Raw genomic sequence first — 25,520 nt, 5'->3', positions numbered from 1 at the left:
CTTCCATCTTCATGTCTGAAGTTCACAATTGGATAAGACTATGCTAATAAATTTATTAGGCTATTTCTGTGCTTTAAACTAGTTGGCTTGGGTAGTGGAAGCAGTGTAGCTGAGACAGCAGACCTAAGCAAGGCTTCCTTATGAGGTTTTGTAACCTCATATTGACTACACAAGCAACTTAATTGCTATCACTACCTAAACCAGATTGGGTATGTCCTTTATAAAATGCATTGTAAATATTTAACTTGCATGCCTTAATCTTGGTTGTCTTTCTTTGAATTTGCATTGGAGTGACCTTACTTGTACTGCTTCAGTCTGTATAATACCATCTTGCAAGTCTTCTTCCTCATTTTTATTTTTCCTTCTCTTTTTGGATTTGTATTTCTGTTTCCTAGATATTTTTTCAGTATATTCCGTGATAACGTGTCATTATGATCCAAACTGAGATCATGTTTTCTCCGGCTTTTTTTTTTTTTTTTTTTCCAGTTTTGGTACTACATGCACTAACAGCTCTATCCTTAACACTAAAAGGTACAGGGCAGGAATGATGCAATTACTTACCATCAGTATTTGCTACACTAAGTGTTGATTTCTTAATCTGAACTTCTTTCTTGCAGACCTCGGTGAACTCAGATCCCAGTGATATGCAGTTCTCAGTTATGAAGACTGATGAAAGAATATCAACCAGGGAAAGCACAGTAAGAAGTCAATACAAAATACTGTAAAAAGTGTTAATCTGAGGTTTCAGGGTTTCTGCTGGCAACCAGTATGGGCCCAGGAAGCAGTTTGTTCCTTCTTGATTTAAAATTTGGTGTTGAAGGTTTTTTTTTTCCTTTTCCAAAACTTTTCTTTAAAGTAAAGCCATATTCTTTTTTCATTGAAGATGTGTTAATTGAAAGTCCAGTGGTTAGCAATATGACAGATAACAGCAGTTTTGCAATGGTAGTTAACGTAATACATGGAAGTATGTGCAGATAGTTAAAGAAATACGTACAATATAAATACAGAATAGTATATGCAATGTGGCAGATGGAAGTGGAGCAGGATTGTCAAAATTGAAGAGACGACCTTTCAGAGGGCAAGTTTTCATCAGTCTGTTTCGGGAACAGATAACTGCTCTCTAGGTTTTCATCTTGTCTCACCTTGGTGCCCAGCAGGGTCATGGAACAGATCCTCCTGAAAAGTATGCTAAGGCATGTGGAAAATAAGGAGGTGATTGGTGACAGCCAACATGGCTTCACTGAGGGCAGATTGTGCCTGACAAATTTGGTGGCCTTCTATTGACAGGGTTATAAGTGTTGATGGATGAGGGAAGAGCAACTGACGTCATCTACCTTGTCTCGTGCAAAGCTTTTGACATGGTCCCGCACAACATCCTTGTCTCTAAACTGGAGAGACATGGATTTGATGGGTGGACTACTTGGTGGATAAGGAATTAACATGGACATGGGCAGTGGGATGAAGTGCACCCTCAGCAAGTTTGCTGACAGTGCCAAGCTGTGTGGTACAGTCAACACGCTGGAGGGAAGGGATGTCATCCAGACGGACCTTGCAGGCTTGAGAGGTGAGCCCATGTGAACCTGATGAAGTTCCACAAGACCAAGTGCAAGGTCCTGCACCTGGATCGGGGCAGCCCCCAGTATCAATAAAGGCTGGGCGGAGAATGGATAGAGAGCAGCCCTGAGGAGAGAGACTTGGGGGTGCTGATGGATGAAAAGCTTGGCATGGCCCGACAGTGTGCACTTGCAGTCTAGAAAGCCAAGTGAATCCTGGGCTGTATCAAAAGAAGTGTAGCCAGCAGGTTGGAGGTGAATCTCCCCCTCTGCTGCGCTCCTGTGAGACCCCACCTGCAGTACTGTGTTCAGCTCTGGAGCCCCCAACATAAAAGGACTTGGACCTGTTGAAGCGAGTCCAGACAAGGGCCGCCAAGAGTGATCAGAGAGCTGGAGCACCTCTCCTGTGAAGACAGGCTGAGAGAGTTGGGGTTGTTCAGCCTGAAGAAGAGAGGACTCCCAGGAGAGTCCTTATTGGGGCTTCCCAGTACCTAAAAGGGGGGTTTTAACAAACATGGGGACAGACTTTTTAGTAGGGCCTGTAGTGATAGGACAAGGGGTAATGTTTTTAAACTAAAAGAGGGTGGATTTAGCTTAGGTTTTAGGAAGAAGCTCTTTACTGTGAGGATGGTGAGACACTGGAACAGGTTGCCCAGAGAAGTTGTGGATGCCCCATCCCTGGCAGTGTTTAAGGTCAGGCTGGATGGGGCTTTGGGCAGCATGGTCTAGTGGAAGGTGTCCCTGCCCATAGCGGGGGTTGGGGGGGAGACTAGATGATCTTCAAGGTCCTTTCCAACCCAAACCATTTTACGATGATTCTATGATCTTAGCAAACCTCAGCATCACTGAGACTGGAAGCCCTGGTGTCAGTCTTCTGGTGTGAGCATTATCCTGTCTCTCTCTAAATGGCTACAGTTTCATTGTCTTCATTGTCTTTCTTGAGTTAATTGAAGTCCATCAGGTCGGTCAATGGTGAAGTACAGAAAAGTGGGGTAATGATAATTATTAGGAGAGCATATTATTAAACAATCAGCAGTGAAATACCAAGATAAGACATAGAAAATCCATGGATGGAAAGGTGGTACTGTGTTAGAATTTGTCCAGATATATACGCTTTTACAGCATAATTAAATTCTCAGAGTCAGATTTAATCTATGAAGTATAGGTGTCAAGAAGTGTTTTTCCCCATGTTTACATTGACAAAGACTTCTAGGAGCTTTTTGCCTGTCTGCATGGAGTGAAATGTTTTCTGCTTTCTAGGGAAATTTAATTAACAGCCATTTTGAAAATGCTGGAACTGAGGACTTCAGCCTGGATTTCTTCTACTGCTTCCTGGGGCACGTGATAGCCTAGGCTTAGGGGTTTTTTTACTACAGCTCTCAAGTTCACTGTAAAATGTTAGGGAACATTTTGTAATTCTGTAGTTCATAATGCTTGTGCTTGGATAGTCTGTCAGCAGCTCTAAACCTCATAGCATTTATTGTCTTAAGTGTCTGTTGTTGGGGGGGGGGGGGGGGGGGGGGGGCTTGGCTTGATAACAGTCACTTCCAGGCTGTTACTTATGACATCGGGGGAAAAGGACCCTGCAACATGGATCAAAATAAGTAGTACTAGAGTTAACATCTTGCCTGCAACATAAAATAATTCCTGTAATTTCTTAGAAGAGTTTAAGAAATAGTGTTTCTTAGATACTTTGTGATTAAGCTGCAATGGTATTATAAGCAACCACTTCTAAAAGGCAGAAAACATACTTTATATATTTGTGGTAACTTCAGGAATTAGAGCACGGAATTTGAGTTTGTAATTCTGGATTAATGGATTTTTAGGTCAATATAGGCTTTTTTTTCTTGGTTTGAAAATACCAGCTTTGTATTTCATTCTTCTAGCTCTTATTTTAGGATTTTTCTTCTTTTTAGACAAGGAGAGCTGGAACAGAAGGCAACGTAAAATAAATTTGTAAATAGCCCTTCAATGTATCTTTGTCAGAGAATAAGATGAAACGGGCTGCTTCCTCCTTGCTTTTTCTAAACTGAGTGTTTTACCCTTGCCTGACAATAACACACACTCTAGTAACAAAAATAATCTTTAAAAAACCCCCAGAGTTCAGCCTGTCTTCTCCTATGAGGTCAAACATCTCTATGGGATTCATCAAATAAAATGCCCTCATCTGGACCAATACCAAACTGTAAATGTTGTATGTTTAATATAAACTGAACAGTGTGTTTCTTCCAGAATTGTCTTTCTATCTTTGAAATGTCAGCAAGTTACTTGAGATAACAACGTTGTGGTAGACTTCCCTTCAACCTCCCAGATAAAAATTCTGTGGATCAAAAAAGACATGGTAGTTCAAGTGAGAGTAGTCCCAACAGGATAACTCTGTGTGATCTGCTGCCTTTTCCTCTGGGGACACAGAACTGACTTAATGCTTCTGTAGGGAAAAGCCTTGAATATGAGATGTATGTTCTGCTGGGCTTGCATTTAGATCTGTGAACCACTGATTCACAAGGGGAATATCCTAAAAATCTCTTCCACTGTTGGTAAAGATTCAGAATTCAGTTCTGTGGGATTCTTAAGGATTATTGAAAGTTCTAAATGTCATCTTTAAGTGAAGATGTAGGGCCTTATTTTCAAGTGATGCCATTCTTAACAAGTTGATTTTTTCTTTTCATTCCTTGACAGGTGAGTGTGGTGGTCGGCAAGAAGACTCTCTTTCTTTTTAATTTGAATGATCCTGATAACCCGATTGATCTGAAATTTCAGCAGCCTTATGGCAATATTGTAACCTACAGATGGTGAGCAAACTTTGTTAATGAAGCGTTCTGGTATTAACAAGCTGAAGGTTTTCCCAGTAGTTCTGATAAATGCTGGAAATTAAATCGCACATCCCTTGTTTACACTGGATTTTTCTTGGCTGTCTTGTAGCCTTTTTAATAGTTCTTTTCCAAACACAAAGAAGTCTACATTTCATAGTTGTTTTACATGACAATCCAATGGCAATAAAATCAGTATTTTCAAATACAGCTGCTGTTGGTATGCTCGGCTTTAAAATACTAATACTGTTGCTGTCCTAACAGTAGATTAAACTGGGGGGTTTGTAGGTTGTTTTCTGTTTGGATGAGTAACTGATGAAAGAGCTAGGAGCGGAGCTAGGTGAAGGATACTTCAACTAGTTTATTGGTTTACAAAATTGTGCAAAGTACTTGTAGCATCCCTGCTGTGTAATCCAGTTGGTAATGTTCCTTTGAAGAAATCCCAAGCTAGAAGTTTCAACTGTGTACCCAAAAAGTAGCTGTACTGTTTCTGTATCTGTGAATCATGACATTGTCTTCTAATGCCTGTTCAGTCTATGTGAAATTGACATTTATTGCTTTACACTACAGCTGTATAAGAAAACCTTCAGCTATATGCTTCTTAATGTATGGCCTCATGTTGGCCACGTTGGCCACAGTATACCTGGGGTCTTTCCCTTGCAATGATTTTTTTTTTTTTTGCAACTAAGCTGATGAAATCAGTTTGAATGCATCCTTACACACTGTAACTATTTCTGCCTTAACCTCATTATTTCTACTTGACACTATGAAAAGTAAACAAACTATCTATTCATAAATACATATTGTAGGTTTGGTACTTCCATTGTGTTTGCAGTAGTATGCCTTAAGGGCACAGTGACGGGCATCATTATTTTTAGCATAGCTTTGGTGGGACCAAGTCAGCCAGAACCTTGAAATGGAAGTTTCCATCCTCTGGCATGCTTATTCCAATGAAGATACCAGAGGTTTTTCTCCTGGCATCACTGCCATGTATGCAGCTTGCTCAAAGTAAAGTGGCATTATAGAATGTAGAAGAGAGAGTAAAGACAACTTATGAGTGAACTCTGGGCACAAGCATGGTTTTCTCCTTTAAGAATCTTTGGTTGCTTTTCCCTAAATTCTGTTTTTATGTGTTGTTGTACGTTATATATATAAATTCCCATAATTTGATTATTTTTCCTATTAAAGGGAGACATTGACAGTTACCCCAGTAGTTTGGAAGAAAATGTATTTTGCATATTGCGTAAAGAGATCTCTTCTTAATTGTTGGGTTTTTTTGTAACAGGTATGGTGATGGCTACATTATGATTGGTTTCTCAAGAGGGTGTTTTGTAGTCATTTCTACACACATTCGTGAGATAGGTCAAGAAATCTTTCAAGCTCATAATCATAAGGATAATCTAAGCAGCATTGCTATATCACAGTCATTAAACAAAGCTGCGTCATGTGGAGACAATTGGTAAGTGGTAGTTTTATACATAAAGAATGGAATATAACTGTAGCTGTTGGGCTTTAAAACTAGGTGGCCAAGTCAGTGCAGAGAAGGTGAGATGAATTACTCTGTATAACTGCCTCTCTGCCTGTGTAAGGTTAGGAGAAGCTAATTTTGGCCAAAATCTCTGCAATTGTAAATAACTTTACTGTAATAAATTGTAAACAAAAAATAATTTAAACTTTAAGTATAGATTATTCCTTTTGATGCATTTTCTATTATGTTACTTGGCTGCAAAAATGTCCAGATTTCTTTACTATGATGTATTGATTGGACATAACAGTCTGCTTAGCAATAGAGTAATTAATTTAAAGCTGTACTGAGTATGCTGATATTCTCCTCCCTGGTGTCTGGTCTTACCTGCAATCTAAAAAAAAGTGTAAGTATGAAAACAGTTAAGAAAAAAAAAAGAGTTAATGAGTCTAGAGTTTTTCAAAAATATGTTGTGCGTATGGTAGAATACCTTGTTTAGCTCCTCATCTGCTACTCCCTGATTCTGTGATATCTGAACTCTTCAGTGAAGGAGCTGCGTGATGGTAGGGCTCAGACTGTTCTGTCTGTTCTCAGTTCGGTTTATGACCTTACAGACTGTTGATTTATGACACTTGCACATCAAGAGTTGTATAACTATGAGCAAACACGGTGCAACTTCAAGGACTTCAGCTATTGTAGAAGAAGTATTTCTTTAAGGGGTTCTTTAGCATATATTGAGTAATGTGACAGCACAAGTAAACTCTCATTCTGTCCCTTTTTATGTGAAGCAGGATTGAAAGCTGGTTTTTTGCATCTGTGTTTCAAGCAGTGTTTGTCCATCAGCAGTGTGTTTTTAACCTAACCTGTACTGTAACAGGTCAAAAGGGAATTACCGTGTTTGTTCGCCACCCCTGAATTCTTTTGAATTGGATTTGTGACTTTTCCTCAAATTTTAGTTCTCTGAACAAATATTTTAGTACAATGATAGTGATACGCTATTTCGAGTAGTGAGTAACAGTGTGTGTTGCTCTTTAGGAAACGGAAGGCATTTTGTATTTGCACTCTATTTTTTGCTCCATTAGGCTGTCTCGACTGGGTTGGGTTTCTTCCAGTTTACAACTGAGATTTATGTTGGTGAGAATGACTGTTTACTTTTGTTTCAGCATTAAAATCCATGATCTGTCAGACCTGAGAGAAATGTATGCCATAATAAACTTGGATGATGAAAACAAAGGTATGTTAACAGTCTCTATGAGGACAGACATTTTTACAAATTAAGTAAACCAGAATTTTGATGGTGACTCTTTTACATGAGTGAAAGTACTGTTCTTGGGAAAACTGTGTGAATACAGAATTTATCATAAATTCCTTCTTCTCCAAGTTGTATTTATTAGGTGACCCATAGCAAAATGGGAACATATTTTATCTGTTCAAAGTATAGAGAAGTACAGCTCTCAGAATATTTGATCAGTTAGTGTTTTGGGTTTTTGACTCTGTGATACAGTATGTTCAGATTACTAAAATAATACACTTAACTAGTTTCTGCTTCTTTCTGTGGGTTTTTTTTGGCGGGTTTTTTGTGCTTGTCAGCTTCTCCTATACTGACATAGGATACTTAATCTGTTCTCATCCTGGTTTACAGGATTTATGCCTGTGCTTTCATAACATTGTTACAAGACTATGTTCTTATATTGTGAATTACCACAATTATGTTGTCTTGTAGTGTCTGTGAATACTTTGGTTGTTGTCAGGTCTTTGCTCTTAGGAAGATGCTGAATTAGTAAATTGTTTGGTTTGAGAGAAAAATAATTGTTTTTTGGTTTCAGTAGTTAAAGGATTTTTTTTTTTTTTTTTTTGTCAAAACTTGTGAATGTTTAGGTGTAGATCAGCTGGCTTGGACAGATGATGGACAGCTGTTGGCAGTATCTACACAAAGAGGATCCCTCCATGTTTTCTTGACAAAGCTTCCAATCCTTGGAGATGCTTGCAGTACACGGATTGCATACCTCACTTCTCTTCTTGAAGTTACTATAGCCAATTGTGTGGAGAGAGTATGATAACCTCTTCCTTTTAAACTCCATTTACATATAAGTAAAGTAAGTATTAATAGCCGATAAAAATTGTTTTATTTTGTTTTTTTTTTCTTACAGGAGCTACCAGTCACAGTCTCTGTTGAAGTAGAGCCCAGTTTTGTTGCTATTGGTGTTTATCATTTGGCTGTAGGAATGAACAATCGGGCTTGGTTTTACGCACTTGGAGAGAATAGTAAGCAGAAATTTAGTTCTCTTAAAATACTGCATCATTGTGTCTTGATTTACAAATTCAGTATTGTGTTTAGCAGTTTGGACATACCACATTGTACAGTAACAACTTGAATTGCCATATGGTCCTGCTAGGGCTGCGTGATGATGTACAGTCTGAAGCAGTTATGACAAGGCATTGTAACTACTAAAAATTCAGGTTCAAGGTATTGGTAACAAAATGTAGAATGTTTGTTTGTTGGTTTTTTTTCAGATCATGTTGTTAAGCAATGAAGGATTTTTAGGCTTTTGAGATGTAACCTGGCTGTGTCTTTAAATACTAAATTTGGCAAAGTACCTAGGGACTATATGATCAGAGGGTTTAAATTGTCAGTTTGGTAGATAGTCACGTCATTTGCTTGGGGTAAGGTAGGACTGGTTATGCTATGTCCAAATTTTTGACAGTGGCTTTAAAGCTTTCATGTCTCTCTAAGCATCACCTCTTTTGACTAATAATAAATTGATCAAAACTGTGAGAGTACTAGTCAGAGCTGCATAGGAAAAGAGTTTCTCTTGTACTTTCTAACTAGTTCTCTGACTGCCAAGAAGAATGTCTCTTTACATGTAACTTGTCCCCTCTCTGCTTAGTTGTGAGTTTTTCACATCTAGTTAATCAGCTGCAAATTTTGATGATGATAAATGAAGACCTATACAAACAAAATATTTTTACTTTTTCTTTTCTGTTTGAATTCTTTAGATGTAAAAAAGCTTAAAGATGTGGAGTACCTGGGGACAGTAGCAAGTATGCATCTTAATTCCGATTATGCTGCTGCTCTCTTTGAGGGTAAAGTCCAGTTGCATATGGTAAGAGCTCTGGTGATTTGGAGTGCTGAACTAATGAGTTGATCTAAGCTGAACAAGTTAATGTAATTTTAAAAATGAGAGAAAATGGAGTAATCTTCAGTTAATGGAGATAAAAATTTAAAATTCTTTAAATTTTTTTTGATGGCTAATGAAAATATAAAGCTGAGTTCCTGTAGACTTTAGAAATACAGCCTAGTCTAGAACAGGTGAAGAAAATGTGTTTTCTTGTGAACTGTTTAACAAATTTTATTTTAAAAAGTCTCTGTGGGAATCACAGAAGCAGATGCACATGCAAGTTTGTTTTCATCTCATTTCCTTGCAGTTTAATACAGGCAAAATTACGATACCTCATTGTAACAGTGGAGTCTTTCAGTTCATTCTATTCTTTATATTTAGATAGAAAGTGAAGGTTTGGATGCTCAGGAAGAACGAGAAACTCGACTTTTCCCAGCAGATGATGATAAATACCGAATTTTGTGCCATGCTTTAACTAGTGACTTCCTCATATATGGTACAGATGTGAGTATTACTTCTGTAATCTTTTTAGATGGTATATATTTCTATCTGAATTATTTGGATTATTACTCGTACTTTTAGCAAAATATTGTGCTTCTGAGAAGTTTACAGTGGATCTATACAAGTGGTTCTATGCAAGATCTTTATGCAAATACAGTCAAAATTACATCCAGCTTCCTTTAACTGTTTCATTTGTATGAGATGCATTGGTGGGAAGGTTAAGTTTTGCTTTTACTAGTGTTTGTTGTAAAACACTGATTTTAATGGCAGAATTTAATTCTGTTGCATTAGTGAGAGGGTTGGCAATCAAACTGTCTGCGAGGTATAAGAAAAAACATAGCAATTGCCTTGCAAATTTGTTGATTTAGGTGGCAGTGTAATAGATGTAGTCAAAAAGGTACTAACATAAGCAAGTGTGATAGCATAAATGGAAGTCTTGACTTACACTGAAGCCTTTCCCAAAGAGAATTTTTAGGTGTTTCAACACAGATAGGAATTAGTAGGACACTGAAGAAGGATGTGAACATGATTATGGGTTTTTCCAGAGTTTTTTCTATGCATGAGGGGTAGTTTCTTTCCTTCTAGTATTTTCTGGCACTGGGAATACAAGGCACATTTGGCATTGTAGTATTGTGACACAGACTGATGTATTGACCTTCAAAAGAAAAGGCAGCATTGCTATCCCTGGTGTTATCAGTGGCTTAATAACAAGTGGTTTTGCAGCAGCTGAGGGCTTTCCCACCTCCTCAGTACCTAAACTGGTACTGATAAATTTGAGGTACTAAATTCAGAACTGATCAATTTGATATGTGCAGATTTTGCAATTGACTTCAAAAGCCATCTTTTACTTTCAGTGTTCTTTGTGCAACACTGAAATATAATGTTAATCACAAATCAGTTTGGTTGCTTTTCTCCCCCAAATTAGGTACATCTGTTCTTAGGAATGTGTAGTTCTTCCTTGGGGGCAAATTTTTCAGCTTTGTTTGAATGTTAAGCTTCTCTCAGCAGTGAGGCAGGCATTTCCCCTGTTCAGAGAACTGCATGGTAAATACAGCTTGTCTTCACAAAGCAGAGTGAGATAAACAACAAAAACAACAGAACACCCCTCAATTGTCTAACTCCTTTCCCCACCCAGCAAAAAGCCTCAAGTTATCCTGTCTTGCTGTCCTGGTTTAACCCCAGGTGGCAACTCACTGCCCTGCCCCAGTGGAATAAGAAGGAGAATCAGAAAAAGGTAAAACAAACCTGTGGGTTGAGATAGGAACTGAAGAAGGAAGCCAAAAAAACACCTGGAAGTATTTTTCTTTAAACACTCTTCATGCTCAGCACTCTAAGATGAGAAAAACTGCAACAAAGTTAATTATCTACTTGCCACTTACTGATGTCATTATTTTTCCTGTTATTTCTCATTAGACTGGAGTTATTCATTATTTCTACATTGAAGACTGGCAATACGTGAATGAGTATCGGCATCCTGTCAGTGTGAGAAAAATTTTTCCAGATCCCAGTGGAACCAGATTAGCTTTCATAGATGATAAAAGTGATGGCTTTGTCTATTGTCCAGTAAGTTAGTGTGGGATACCCATGCAATTACATTTACAAGCAGGCATTTCAACTGTATAGTGTTTTTAATAGAGAATGAGGAAGGTTTTGTCACTTCAATGTGTATGCTGGTAGAAGAAATTGCTAAGGAGGCTTAAAGATTACTCAATGGTAACGTAAAGAAATAAAATCTGTCATATGAGATCAAGGCAAATTCATTATACTAAATTCCTGATCAGTAATTTTCAGAAATGTATGTCTTTTGTATCCAAATACAGATATTTTAGCCCATTAACAGGCACTGCCGGTTTCACTGCCTGTCCCCATACCTTTTTTCTAAGAAAAGCAAATAACATTCATTTAACGTGCGTTTTCTCCATTTACTTCCCCTCTGAGTTAAACTATTATGTTATTCAGTCACTGCTTATAAGGAAAGTTTTTCTTAACACAATTCTCATATTTTTGCACTATTTATATTCTTTTTTTATTTTTCATCTTAACCAGGTTGAATATTTAGTTTGTCTCCTTAGTCACTTGCTAGTAATTTTACTTTTGCATTATTTGTAGGTAAATGATAGATTATATGAGATTCCAGACTTCTCCCCAACAATTAAAGGAATCCTGTGGGAAAACTGGCCAATGGATAAAGGTGTTTTTGTTGCCTTTGATGATGATAAAGTGTACACTTACGTTTTTCATAAGGGCGCCATTCAAGGTACTGTAAATGCTTTTAAAAATTTACTCACTGTTCTAGTTAATAAAGTAAAACATGTTCAGGGTCTTCATTTGTCTTAAATATTTTCATAACTGCATATAAAAATAAATAGTGGACAGAAATTTTGAAGTGCAACTGGAATAGAAAACCAGTTGATTTGTAGGTTTCTCTGTAAAGCTCCAACAAGTCAATTTGGTCTTAAGTCCCTAAGCTTCTTGCTATTACAGTCTTTGTCTGACATTTACACATTGTGCTTCAGTTGTATTTTGAAATGTTCATGAGAAAGTCTTAGGATCAGGGTGACAAAACTTCCACTGTTAACCAAAATTGTCATCATAGCAATTTTTTTATTTGCAACAGAGAAACATGAAGAAGTTTACCTACAAACATTTGGAAAGTGACCTTACTGTTTAGAAGATCTAATTCTGTATATTTACTTTACTGAAAAATATGTGCTGTACATTAGATGGTAACGACCAGAATTAGAGACCTGGAATTTATACCCTGCAAATCTACAGTATTTCATCTGTGCCTGCTTGCTACACTTTTTACCATGTAGGGATTTTTTAAATGATGTTTTCTTTTCTTTCTTATCTTTGAATCTAGGATCAAAGATTATTTTGGCAGGTGGCACAGAAGTTCCCTTTTCCCATAAACCTTTGTTGTTGTATAATGGAGAATTAACTTGTCAGACTCAGAGTGGGAAAACAAACAATATCTATCTGAGCACTCACAGTTTCCTTGGCAATTTGAAAGACTTTGGACCTAATGAGCTGACGCAAATGCTTACTCAGACTTTAATGTTGAAAAGGTACATCTGTGTTTTAATTATATTGTGTAAATTGTTTTCTTATGTACTTATACCTCAGTACAGCATATCCTAGTGATTTAAAAATGTCTTGCTGAATATTGATAAATTAGATTGATCCCTGAGTCCATGTAGCTGTCTATGCAGACCAAGCAAAATAAGTGACCCAGTGGTGCTTTATTTGTTTTTCCACTGTCAAGTAAAAGCTAAAGTAATTTTTTTCAAGACTGATTCAGATTTCTGTGACAGTGGCTCTTCAAAAACTGGCTGGAGCGGGTACTTGCATACTCCCCTCCCACTGTAATGAAGCAATGCAAAATCAGTATAATGGAAAGAATGCCAGAGCAGGGAAAGCAGATGTTTTCCTGAAAATTGTGTAGGAACAGGAGAAACAGAACTGTTAAGTTACATATTTGTATTTCTCCTTTCTTCCTGACGTGTCACTCTCTCCATGGCTTAGAAGTAAATGCTTTTTATGTTTTACTTTACCGTGCTATTAGGGAAAAAAATGCTGACAGGGAATTTTTGGTACGACAAATGCCTAAAATTAAAATATTTTAAAATTCATTTTACCTTCTATAGGTTTTCTGAAGCGTGGGAGGTGTGCAGACTTCTGAATGACCAGTCTGGTTGGAATGAGCTGGCCAAAGCTTGCTTACACCATATGGAGGTGGATTTTGCAATACGTGTTTATAGGACATTTGGTAATGCTGGGATGGTGATGTCATTAGAGCAAATACAGGTAAAATGTAAAGTCTTTTTAAAATAGGAAATGCAGTGACTCAAATCTTCTTTAAAAATTGCTGAATTCTTTATTTTTTGTGGGGGTTTTGTTTGTCTTTTTTTTAAATAGAAGATGAATTGTCTTCAAGGAAGTTAGTAGTTCTAGAGGAGAAAGTGTCCAAACCATATAACTCTTGCTTGGTTTTCTCTTGAAGTGGTTGCAGTCTCTATGGGAAAGCACAACATTCCTTTCTGCATTTGTTCGAGAGCAGCAGAATATATTCATGACTTAAGTATTGGAGGCTCTTTCTTCCTTTGTTATTTTGAGAAAATGTTAAAGGCTGCTGTTGCTACTTAAAAAAAACACCAAACCAGAACAAACTGATTACAATTATACGTCTAAAATTATGCATGAAGTAGTACCTTTCAAAATATGCTGCTGCAAATTGCTCGTTTTAGATAGTGTTAGCTGTAGCAGCTTTGAGCTACAATAAGAAAATGAGGGCTTTTTCTGATTTGGAGAATCCGATAGACATGTTTGTAAAATGTAGGGATGTTTTTGTTTTGCTGTGCTTACTAGATTATGTTACTTGTTACAGTATTTTTTTCCTTTTGGACTACTTTTGCACCTATTACATTTTTTTACAGGGAATAGAAGACCACAACCTTTTAGCAGGACATCTTGCCATGTTTACTAGTGATTTTAATCTGGCTCAGGATTTATATCTAGCATCCTCCTGTCCTATTGCTGCACTTGAGGTATTAATTTGAGATGTGTAAATTTTTCTCTGCTGTTTTTATCACCACTTTAATGTTGGAATATTTTACCTTCTGATAATTCTGCCCTTCTGTGGTTTTGTTATTGCCATTGTGTGACTGATAGACATTCTTTTAGAATGGATGCCTCTCAAATTGTCTGAACCTTTCTAGAATACTAGCTCTGTATTTGTATTTAGAATAATATAAAGTTTGTATAAGAATTCAGAATTTAATATTTGCATTAGAAAACATTAGTGTTCTTTGTTAATAGATGCGAAAAGACTTGCAACACTGGGACACTGCACTTCAGCTGGCTAAGCGTTTGGCCCCAGACCAAATCCCTTTTATATCAAAGGAATATGCAATGCAGCTTGAGTTCACGTAAGTTCTCCTATAAAGCTGCAGTATGAGAATATTAAACCAGTACTCATGCTAACCAGAAGAACATAGAATTGATACGCTTCAGCTGACTGCATTGCTGAGAGAGGATTCTGTGAGGTCCTTCAGCTCTAGTATGAGGAAGAATAGTTTTGTAAGGAATATTTCATGCTAGAGGCATGTGTTAGCGAATAATACTTACTTTTGATTAATTTCAGTTTATCTGAGTACTTTGCAACTGGTAGGTCCACTATACAATAATATCATCTACTAAATAAATATTTTGTTGTAGGCAAGTGCTTGGAAAATAAAAATTATACTATTAACACTTCTTGCATTGGACAGAAGCCTTGCCTTTTGCTTGTCTTTCCTTAACTACCCAGTAGCCTTCATTTTCTTACATATTTTTAGGTAGAGGAGTGTCAAATTCCAAGGCTGCCAGCCCCTAAGAGGAGAAGGTATTAACCATTTGACATGATTTTAATGTCTGTTTTGTAGCTGATGCTTCCCAGGTGAAACCAGCTCTGTTTAATGTCTAATCCAAGTTGAAAACCACATATCTATTAATAGAGTTTTTAGACAGATCCTTCCCCCTGGCACTGAGAGAGGACACTTGGTCACAGAAAGGAAGGGACGGAGGCAGTTGAAGCAGTGCAACCATCTGTAACTTGAGTTCTGAATGTACTTAAGGGGAAAAAATGCCCTTTGTTTTTATGTTGCTAAAATTCTGAATCATTTTAGGTGGTTCATTTCATTATCTTTCAGAAAAATGTGGAAGTAGATAGAGTATTGAGGTGTATTGTGCAGTTAGATTCTTTGTCTGTCTTTCAAGGGACATTTATTGGTCTCAGTATAATGGAATTGAGATGGACTGCCTCCTTGACTAACAGCTTGATGAGGTGCACAGAAGTGCCGACATACAGTGTAACTGTCCATCTTCTGCATACTTCACATCCATGTATGGAGTCATTATATCTAAAGCAAGACAGAAACATGCATAATCTGTGTGGTAGGAAGGCAGCTATCTCCTCCTATTAAAAATACTCTTCCATATAACTTCCAATTTTCTTTTAGGGGTGATTATGTTAACGCTTTGGCACATTATGAGAAGGGAATCACTGGAAACAATAAGGTAATTCCTTTTTAGTAATGATAGCATTTGTACTATCATACTGCATATTAAGTTATCATGTTTCAGACTCATTTGAATTCAGATTTTTTTATTCAGCTCTAAATCTATATGACTGTTGCTTTTGGGAGAGTAGTCTTTGCACTTCTCTTATTTTTAATATACAGAACGATGCTTTCTGTAGGTAATAAAGCAGTATTACCATTGTATTAACATGGCATAACTAGTCTTAGACTGTTATACTATGAGCAGTTTCACAATAGATGTGCAAATATCAGAGAGAATATTGCTAGGATTTTCATTATTATAGCAAAAGTCCTAATTATTCCTTCTGTTCTTTACTGAATTGTTATCTGTATAAAGACAAGCAAAGATGGTGTTAGAAAATAAACGTCATGTTCAGTAGATCCTCCCTTATTCTGGCATTATTTCCCCTCATATTTGCAAAATTAAATGATAATAGGGGAAACACCAACATTTACTGAAGTCAAGCCATTTGGCTTTATGAAATACCGGTGGCCTTACCACTTTTATTAAAAAATAAATAAAGGAAATAGTCTGCTTGTAATTTTTTTTTCTCTACTGTTGGATTTGGAGGAAAGAGGAGAGTAGTACTGAGCTGTCTGTAAAACAGATTCTTCTCATGTATGCTTGGTCTGGACAGATCTTGTAAGTAAAATGTAAAAAATTTAAAGACAAAGCTTAAGAAGAAAACTAAGCTGAGTTCCAAGTAAGTGTCAGCTGCAGCTGGGCAAGAATTTTGAGGCAAAAATTGATTTTATTAAGTCTGTATAATGTTTTGTTAATTTGTTTCAGTGCTTGGTTACTGTGGCTTTTGTGACCTGATATTTCTAACATATAATGTGCAGTTACTGCTTTCCATTTGGTTTCCAGCACCAGGAACATGATGAAGCTTGCCTCGCTGGAGTGGCTCAAATGTCCATTCGAATGGGAGATATCCGTCGAGGGGTAAACCAAGCCATCAAACATCCCAGCAGGTTACTAAAAAGAGACTGTGGCGCTATTCTGGAGAGTATGAAGGTATTCAAAAGAGTGAATAAAGCTAAGGCTGAATACGTGAATTCATTAGGCTATTTACTTATTTGTAATACTAATTTATAAATTATATTTTAATGATTTCCAATATTGTAGCAATTTTCAGAAGCTGCTCAGCTGTATGAGAAAGGGCAATATTATGACAAGGCGGCATCAGTATACATCCGGTGTAAAAACTGGTAAGTACAGTTTTCAGGGAAGTGTTACATTTCAGGGACTTGTTGTAGTGCTCTTCGGAAAGGAGTGGTTCTCTGAATAGCACAAATATCTCATTAATTATGTTTCATTGATTTTATTGTTCCCTCTCCCAAGCTTAACTAAGAACAGTGCTCTCTCAGAAGCTTGTTGTTTTATAGTTTTACTGTAAATGGGAGGTAGTTTTCCTTTTTTTTTTTTTTTTTTTTTTTTTATATTTAAAGCTACCTGCAGTTTTGAGTACTTTGTGTGTGTGTGTGTATGCATGCACTGAATTTGGTAATTTTATTTGTGTAGTTACTGTTTAGTTCATTACATTTCTTCAGTTACCAAATACATAGCTGAGACTGAATATTCAGTTGGAAGTGATTCGAAGTTGTTCATTCAAGTGGAGTCTGTATCATGAGTAGTCAAAGTCATTGCCATTATGGTCAATACATTTTTAAAATGTTTTTAAGTGAATTTGATTATTTTCAAGTTTCCAGTGGGAAAGTACAATTTACTGAGAGATTTAAGGACTTAATTCTTGCCTAAGTACATTTTATGGACTTCTGATATTAAGAAAGGATTGGAGCCGAGATCAAAAAGACCTTTCCTTTTTCATATGAGTGCTCTAAAAATTAAGTTGGAATATTATGTTCATTTACTAAGGAAAATTTTATTCCGTCATAGACATTTCAGTGGCATCAGAATGGACCAAGAGAACACTTCATTAAGTAGGGTAGCTTGCATATAATAATAGCCTTGATTTGGGAAGCGGGAGGTACAAGCTTTGCTTATGCCAGCAGAAGGAGGTTCAGTTTGGGGACTGCTCTGTCTTTTAGGCAGAGGGGTGAGATTTAAGGGCAGCCTCTTTGCAATCACTCGTATCCTTTGTCTTGAAAGGCCCACTGCTTTGATTGCTGCCTTTTACAGACGATTTGTCTGTGTGCAACTCCTGAAGCTAGATTTATGGAAGGACTGACACAGTTATGTGATCTTCCACACTCTGCTGTAACGGATGTTGTTGCTTAGAGCATCTGGTTCTAATTGCCTGGGTTCCTCTGTACAACCTATGGCCTTAAGCACACAGTCATGGGACTAATTGCAACTGCGCCTATACTGGTAGCCTTTTGTACTCTTCTGGACATTCCTTCAGGTTACAGTTTTAATACTGTGCTGCTTTTGCAGATTAATTAGAGAATACCGCAGGTAAAAATTGTTGGTCTGGCACTTTTTATGCTTGTACATCTCAAACTTTAAAAAGAAAAGATAACATCCTCCTTTAAGCCTCTTTGTTCATGAAGCAGTCTATAATTTCCAGTTCTTACATCTACAAAGTACAGCTTTTTGAAAATATTGAAGTGCCTTCAAAGCTTACACATTATGTTCAGTTACTTCTTATTTAGCCTCCTTATCAGTGTTGATACAAATATGTCTATTTTACTGGAGAAAATTTGAAACCGGTTATCTTTTTAAAATAGCTATTATCTTGTCTTTCTAGGGCAAAGGTGGGTGAGCTTCTTCCTCATGTTTCATCTCCAAAGATTCACCTACAATATGCAAAGGCCAAAGAGGCAGATGGCAGGTGTGTTGGCTTATCTTTTTTTATAAAACATTATTATTGTTGTTATTGTTACTATTATACATTACTCTTTTTGTAAAAAACCCTAAAAGACCGACCTTAAATTTTGCATAGAATAGCCTTGTGAAAATGGATTCTGAAATATGTAAACTTAGGGTGTTGTGTAAAGATCTTAACATAATTATGGACCTACTAGTATCAAAGATGTGTTTCTAAATTGATTGTTTTTCTGTCTAAGTATTAATCTCTTTCTAACAAAAATCATGAAAGGTTTTACACTGTTGCACCCAGTGCAGTATTACATTTAGCAGAGTACTGAAGTTCAGTTTGATTTTAAAGACTCCTTAGCTGTGATTTTTGAAGGTCATTCAAAGGGGGAGTAATCATGACAGAAGATTTTTCATTCTAGAACCAAATTAAAGTTACATCTTAATGGTTGTGCGTGCAAAATATTGAATAATGTGACATTATTGGCTGAAATGAAAGCCCAAAGTAGGTTGTATTTAATCACAGAACGTAGTTTCTGATGGTCCTTGCTGATAAGTAAATGTGCTTCAGAATAATGATACTTTACCAAAGCTAATTGTTTGCATTGATGAGACTAGAAAATACTGTTCATGTCAATTGCATAGTGTGAGAATGAGAAATTTCTTGGTCTTGTTTACAGAGCAGAAAGAAGTCTCATTTTTAAAACTGCACAACTAGTTATCCTAAGTTTGGGTTTTATTATTCTCTCACTCCCAAGCGATTTCATATGGAACTTATGAAACAGAAGATGTTTGCTGATGAAACAGATGAACCACTTTTAAGATATACCAAAAGGCAGAGTAGGTCAAAAGTAGTATTGTAGTAAATGTTTTTGTGTCGTCTCTGCCTTTCATTCTCCCAAGAGGAAATGAAATAGTGACAAAAAAATATAGCAGATGCAAAACAATGCTATTATATGCAAACTGAAAGGAAGGTGTCACACAGTAACCTCTCAGAAATAAAATACTGTATGTTTCTTTCACACTGTATTGTAAAGAGTTATTTAAAGGTTAGAAAAACTCATGTGGAACCATTATTTTGCAGGTACAAGGAAGCTGTGCTAGCTTATGAACATGCAAAACAATGGGACAGTGTAATTCGACTATATTTGGATCACCTTAATAATCCTGAAAAGGCCGTTAACATTGTGAGAGAAACACAGTCTCTTGATGGAGCAAAGATGGTGGCCAGGTAGCAATCATATTGTGCACGTTTAAAATAACAGGTGAAAGAGGCCATACCTGTGGGAGGTTGGTGAGGCTTGCTAAACGTGTGAGACTCTGGTTGTTGGTATCTCAGTTTACTGGTTTGACAGCTAAGTAGGTACTGATTTGGTTTTGGTGGGTTTTTTTTCTTTCTTTCTGATTAAAATTGTATTAGCCTGAAGTAATAAGTTTAGACAATAATAAAAGTTGCCATGCCCTATTATTTATACTAAGTTAAGTTTAGTAACCTATTTAAAATAATCAACATTTAAACCAAATTAGAAATATATCACATTTGTATGCCACAAAATATACTATATTCCTAAAATATTTGGTGTGTTCATTATGCTAATTATTACTAAGGTATTAATTTGTTCATTCTGATTAGATTCTTTCTGCAGCTGGGTGACTATGGTTCTGCCATCCAGTTCCTGGTCATGTCCAAGTGCAATAATGAAGCTTTCACATTAGCTCAACAACACAACAAGATGGAGATTTATGCTGATATCATCAGTGAGTATTCAAGGTTAATAGTTTGGGTGCAGTGTGTGTTGCTGTTCTTTTAATTGGTTTAGACCAAACTGAAATCGTAAAACAAGGGGGGTGAAGTTTTGTGTCCCAGCCTTTTCCATCTCCAGTCACCATGGACAGATCTGGCAGTATGTGTCTCATGCAGGCCTACAAGCTACACTTTGCTTTTCAGTGTAGGTGTCTCCATTGGTCTTCATTCTAGGTTGTTTTCAAATCTTGCCTGTCCTAGAGCTTCTTCTGTTTATCCACAGAGATAAAGCATTTGCCTAGACTATTTTCTTGTGTTTGTTGAGGAATCCCTTTCTTTGACCTTGATATGTGTAGTACTTACTGCTTTTGCATGACTCAGAGTTTTACTGGTACAGTTCTTGATTTTTATCCCATTTTTCTTTTTTCATGGTTCCAGCTATTTTCTTACATGTATGTGTCACTTGTCTTTCCTTTTTTCCTTTTTAAGGCCCTTTGTAGCCTCCTCTTGTCTCGGTGAGAGACAAAAAGGAGACCTTACTGGGGAGCTGGCTTCTACCTCGGGCCATCAAGTCAGTCAGTAGCCAGCTTGTCAGTTTACAGTACATTTTATATTTTTCACCATTCTTTGTGGAAATACTTCCACATATGTATCTACCAAAATGTCTAATTTTTTCGATTAATCTCTTCCTTTAAAAAATATACTCTTGTTATTAATGGTATAAAAACCTGACAACAGCTAGCTTGGTGATGTACTGTTGCAGCTGCTTGGCAAGGTGGCCACTGTTGCTCTCTTGGTCTTTATGCTTTCTTCCTTCTCACCTCTCCAAAATAGAATGTCTCAAATTGTAATCTTAAGTGGGTGAAAAAAGGATTTAAAACTAACTTTGGAGTAGTGGCTGTCTTTGGTTTAGATGTGTGCAGTAAAATGGAGTCTCGGTTAGAAGACTAATTAGTATTCTCCGCCTGCCATGTGGTTACATTGGTCCTGATAGTCTTGTTCTGTGCCATACAGATATACTCGCATATTCTTAAGCTGTGAAAATAATTCAGGTGATAATTTTATAAGCACTTGCTCTGTTTCACTGTTGCCAAGACATAATGGAAAAAATCATTAGTAGGTTGTAATTATGTCATTTTATTATGTCTGTTAAAAAAGCAGAAATCCCATTATGGTGCAAAACCTATGGAACAGATTATTTCACTGCATTATTAGTGCCTGATGTCTAACATTTAGTCTGATTCAATAGGAAAAAATGTGTAAGACATAATTTGACTGTAGCTGGCTTTGGTTTTCTTTGAATGTCAGTAGAAAAAAAACCAGGATTATGTTCCTTCAGTAGGGCCTTTATCTTACTTAGTAAGAATACTTTGCTATCATTGCTATCTATCTGTTGCAGGTTCTGAAAGTACTAGCAATGAAGATTATCAGAGCATTGCACTGTACTTTGAAGGAGAAAAGAAACATTTTCAGGCGGGAAAATTTTTCATGCTGTGTGGTCAGTATGGACGGGTCAGTACTTAAGACACTGACAGTTAAACATTCATAGAAACTATTCAAAATACAGTACTTCAAAATCAGGGGAGTTCGTAGTAGACTGTAGCTGCCTCAACCAATAACATACTGATATTTTTTAAAAGTGTAAAAAAAGTAGGTGGACTAGTTATATTTACAGTTATCCACGTTGTATCCTGTGAATTGCACGCTGCCATGCACATATCTTTTTCATAGCAGTAGAGGCTCCAGGTGGATCAACGATGTAGTGTTCTCACTGAATCTCTAAATGCCACAAACACAGTAGTAGAATTTATTTATCTTTTATTAGCTTGACCAGTGAAGACTTGGTTGCTGACTATTGTAATATTGTAGCATGTTCTAACTTAAAGCTTTTTAAAAAAAAGTATGTTAATTGAAGTTTGTCAGTTGGCACACTTTTTGATCAGTTACAAATCAGTGAACCGATGCTTATTAAACATTTGACTTCTGTATACTGAACACATACCAGAAAAATATTACTGAGTTTTACAAATTACAGCCATTGTAGGTGACCACTCCTTCAACTGGGCTGTGAGGGGGCAGATGTGTGTGTCCAATGGCACATTAATTACTAATTTCTTGTCACCATATTGCTGTGAACACCTGTCACAGTTAGGTGAAGGTGTACACTGGAATTTGGCAGACTCAACTTTTCTTTCTTGAAGGAGTATCTGTAAGAGCAGCTGCTACCTCTGTAGTGTATGTGGTTGTCCTTGTGGCTGTAAAATACAGTCAAGATAAGCATTCAATGTGGCTCTTGTCTGTCAAAATGCAGAGGGAAATAACTTGATAAAAATTAGGAAACTGTTATTTCATGTGTCTCAGTTTTAACTTTTCTTCTATATCGTTTTAGGCCTTAAAGCACTTTATGAAAAGTCCAAACACAGAAGATAACTTGGCTATAGAAATGGCAATTGAAACAGTAAGCAACTTTGATAAAACAAAAAAAATTTTGTCTTCTCAAGAAGTTTACCTTCGGTATGATAACATTTTCATAGCATCAGTGAGTGTGTTCGGACAGATTGCAAATAGAAGGAAAACTTTAAATACGAGCTACCGCATGTCAAAGCAATGAATCTGGTTTGAACACACAGAACTAAAAAAAGCATGGTTTAAATCTGTCTAGTTTCAGCATTTTTATGGAAAGCCTCCATATTAGTATTCCTCCTTTCTTTTTCATATCATAATTGCTTCTGTCTTTATTTAATAGGTGGGACGGGCAAAAGATGAAGCCCTAACAAATCAGCTGATAGACTACCTTATGGGAGAGAGTGATGGCATGCCCAAGGTATTGTGTTTTTATCACTGCTATTGTGTCACATTGCTGTGCTGCGAGGTCTTCTGAGCTTATTACGTCCTAAAATTTCAGTAGACACAGACTGTGTTCTAGCTTGATTTCATTAAGGAGCAAGACTTACGTGATCACTCTGTGAGTCACTCTCCCAGTAACTTCAGTTTCAGAAAGGTAAGAAAAGAAGTAACTATCTTGGATATAATCATCTTTCTCCAAGCTTTATGAAAGAAAGTAGCTGGACAGAGGAGATTCAAATTAACGCTCATACTGAAGGGAAGAGGCAAAACTTAGCTGTTAGTTCATGCCAGCTAGCCAGTTGGCTGTTGCCTTTCCCAGATGGACGGTCAGCATGTGTGTTACTCGAGACTAGCTGCAGTGCTGTTCTCTTCTTGCAGCGTGGGGAGTTGGTCTGACTGTTCCAGTGGGAGAAAGTGAGGTGGTAAATAGGAGGTGAAGGACAAAACCCCAAAGGTGATCAGGCTACATTAGTTCCTGTATTGACAGATCAACATAAGACATAAAAACCTGTAGACAGATTCTCAAAATTGCCAGCTCCCTGTTGATTTCTGAAGTTTTTAAAGACCATGTTTTCAAAATAAGCTTAGCCCACCCAAAACAACTCAAAAATTTGCCACTGAGAACACTTCAGAATCAAACAGCTTCATGTGGATGTCCTTATGACAGTTAAACCTTATTTTTAAAAAATCGTCTTTCTTTTTGGATTTCTTATTATGTAGAAGTATTTGTTTTAAAGTTTGAACTGGTTAGTCAGAGTGAATTTAATCTGTGGGTTTAGGCTGGAGTTCTGTCAACTAAAACACCAGTTTGTTCTGTGTTAGAGAATAAAATTACAGATTTTATTTATGTTAGAAATTTTTTTTAAATAGGAGGCACATTTGAAGATTTTGGTGACAGACCTTCCTAACATGGAAGTTTGATTAACAATAGGAGAACAAAATATTGTGGACACAGATTGTTTTGGTTTTACTCATCATTATCATAGAAAAATCTTCTTTGGATCCTTAGAACCATTAATTTTTTTCTTTTATACTCTTCAGGAGGTGCTTTGTGCTCTGTGCCATGAGGCTTCTTTTAATGTCATGTGACCAATTCATAAAATTTGGAAAAGACTGTTATCCTTTCTTCCGGGTTTCCTGATCCTTTGTTAAAAGCAAACTGTTCACTGGGTGCCATAAAGGCTTTTGGCAGACTGGTGGAATTACTTCGTCTTTTTCTGTCTTGTATATATGGGTGTGGGAGTTGGAAGATATTTGCTGACAGATTGTTGTGCATTGGTTGCCAGTGCCATAGGTTTGGTAATAGAAGAGGATCATTCACAAACTAAGCAGAACATAGATTGGATCTCTGTTATATATACACCGTACAAGAAGTAGATTTTGACCATATTCTGTTGATAATGACTTTTTTTTTTTCAGGACAGGTTAAAAATGTCCTCTGTAAATATGATGTTAGACATCAGAACAGCAGCATTTAAGGTTAAGGTGACAAACAGCTCTTTGGCAGAGTGACTGCTGGGGGCCTGTCTGGTTTGTCTGAGCTCAAGCTGTAGAAAAACAGACTTCACAGACCGTTTTTGGCTTCGATGTCTGTAGAGCTTATGGTACATTCAGTCATATTTCAGCTTCAGTTCATGGAACTGAGAGGCTGAGCCACTTAAAGTTAAAACTTGCCTGCTACAGCAGAGCTTGAATGTGACCTAAGTGGCGCTGCACCCATGGTTTTCTACCGTGAAAGCCAGACCTTGGGTGCAGACATTGCAATCTGCAATTAATTCTTAGTCAAGGAATTTAAGGTCTCATACAATCTCACAGTGAATAGTCAGGTGCAAAATGATACGTATGGAAAAGTCAGTTTTGCCTTACTAAGGGGTGTAAGGTTTGGTAATGATGGAGGTGACATGGTCTTGGTGCAGTAACTTTATTTCACCTCTACCTAATACTACAGCTGTGGTTTATGATTCTGTTGGGAGATTAGAGATTCTGGCTCTTTCCTCTTGGTATGGTGCCTGGAGATTAAGGGTTTGATATTTTAGACTTCTAGGGACACTGGACAGTCGATGGCCCAGCCAACTTTGCTTTTATAAAATCAAAACAAAACTCCCAAACCCTCTGTCTTTTTATTATTTACTTCTTACTATTTACCTGTAATTTGAAATGTGAGCGTTAATAAAATAATGAAAGAAGCAAAACATAGTGAAACAAATGAAATTCAACTGCAAGAGACCAGAAGAGAATGAAGCTGTTGGAGGCATTGGATGAAAAATCTGTGCAGCATCAGTGTAAGCCAAAGTATTTTCATATTTATGCTGAAAGCTGGGATAAGACAGAAACTGTAGCATGCAGTCTTTTTTTCTGAGAGTAGCAGCCTAGCCATCTGGTTGAAAGAAATGCGTAGGACTGGGTAAGGGAAGTGAGCTACAGTACAATCTCCGTAGTGAAGAGGTTCTAAAGATTGTGAGAAATGCTTGGGAATTTTGTGAATGCCATAATTGCCATATTTAACATTGTTTTGAATGTCGATGTAGAGCTTGCTTTTCCTTGTTTAAAAGCTCTCTCTTCTTCTGAATGCTTTAATCCAATCTGCCATAGTCTCTCTCAGTGAGTAACAAAATTTTTTATCAA

General features: G+C 36.9%; 1 protein-coding gene across 3 annotated transcripts in view; it reads left to right on the top strand.

Moving 5' to 3' along the window:
* Positions 1–25,520, top strand: part of WDR19 (WD repeat domain 19) — a gene marked incomplete at its 5' end in the record, with an annotated part of 47,008 nt that overhangs the window by 8,306 nt on the left and 13,182 nt on the right. For all 3 annotated transcript variants that reach the window (XM_080408270.1, XM_080408269.1, XM_080408268.1), the window contains 23 exons: positions 618–698; positions 4,233–4,345; positions 5,649–5,822; positions 6,992–7,062; positions 7,707–7,879; positions 7,979–8,093; positions 8,826–8,932; positions 9,329–9,451; positions 10,862–11,011; positions 11,558–11,705; positions 12,312–12,516; positions 13,096–13,255; positions 13,885–13,995; positions 14,267–14,376; positions 15,448–15,505; positions 16,397–16,543; positions 16,655–16,737; positions 18,237–18,320; positions 19,389–19,535; positions 19,938–20,062; positions 21,448–21,560; positions 22,438–22,506; positions 22,795–22,872. In XM_080408270.1, coding sequence (XP_080264396.1) covers positions 618–698; positions 4,233–4,345; positions 5,649–5,822; positions 6,992–7,062; positions 7,707–7,879; positions 7,979–8,093; positions 8,826–8,932; positions 9,329–9,451; positions 10,862–11,011; positions 11,558–11,705; positions 12,312–12,516; positions 13,096–13,255; positions 13,885–13,995; positions 14,267–14,376; positions 15,448–15,505; positions 16,397–16,543; positions 16,655–16,737; positions 18,237–18,320; positions 19,389–19,535; positions 19,938–20,062; positions 21,448–21,560; positions 22,438–22,506; positions 22,795–22,872 — 2,745 coding nt within the window. The remainder of the gene's footprint in view (positions 1–617; positions 699–4,232; positions 4,346–5,648; positions 5,823–6,991; positions 7,063–7,706; positions 7,880–7,978; positions 8,094–8,825; positions 8,933–9,328; positions 9,452–10,861; positions 11,012–11,557; positions 11,706–12,311; positions 12,517–13,095; positions 13,256–13,884; positions 13,996–14,266; positions 14,377–15,447; positions 15,506–16,396; positions 16,544–16,654; positions 16,738–18,236; positions 18,321–19,388; positions 19,536–19,937; positions 20,063–21,447; positions 21,561–22,437; positions 22,507–22,794; positions 22,873–25,520) is intronic.

Source organism: Falco punctatus (assembly GCF_963210335.1).
Source record: "Falco punctatus genome assembly, chromosome: 1".
Lineage (NCBI taxonomy): Eukaryota > Metazoa > Chordata > Aves > Falconiformes > Falconidae > Falco > Falco punctatus.
Note: the sequence above shows the minus strand (reverse complement) of the source record. Positions and strands in the feature narration are given on the sequence as shown.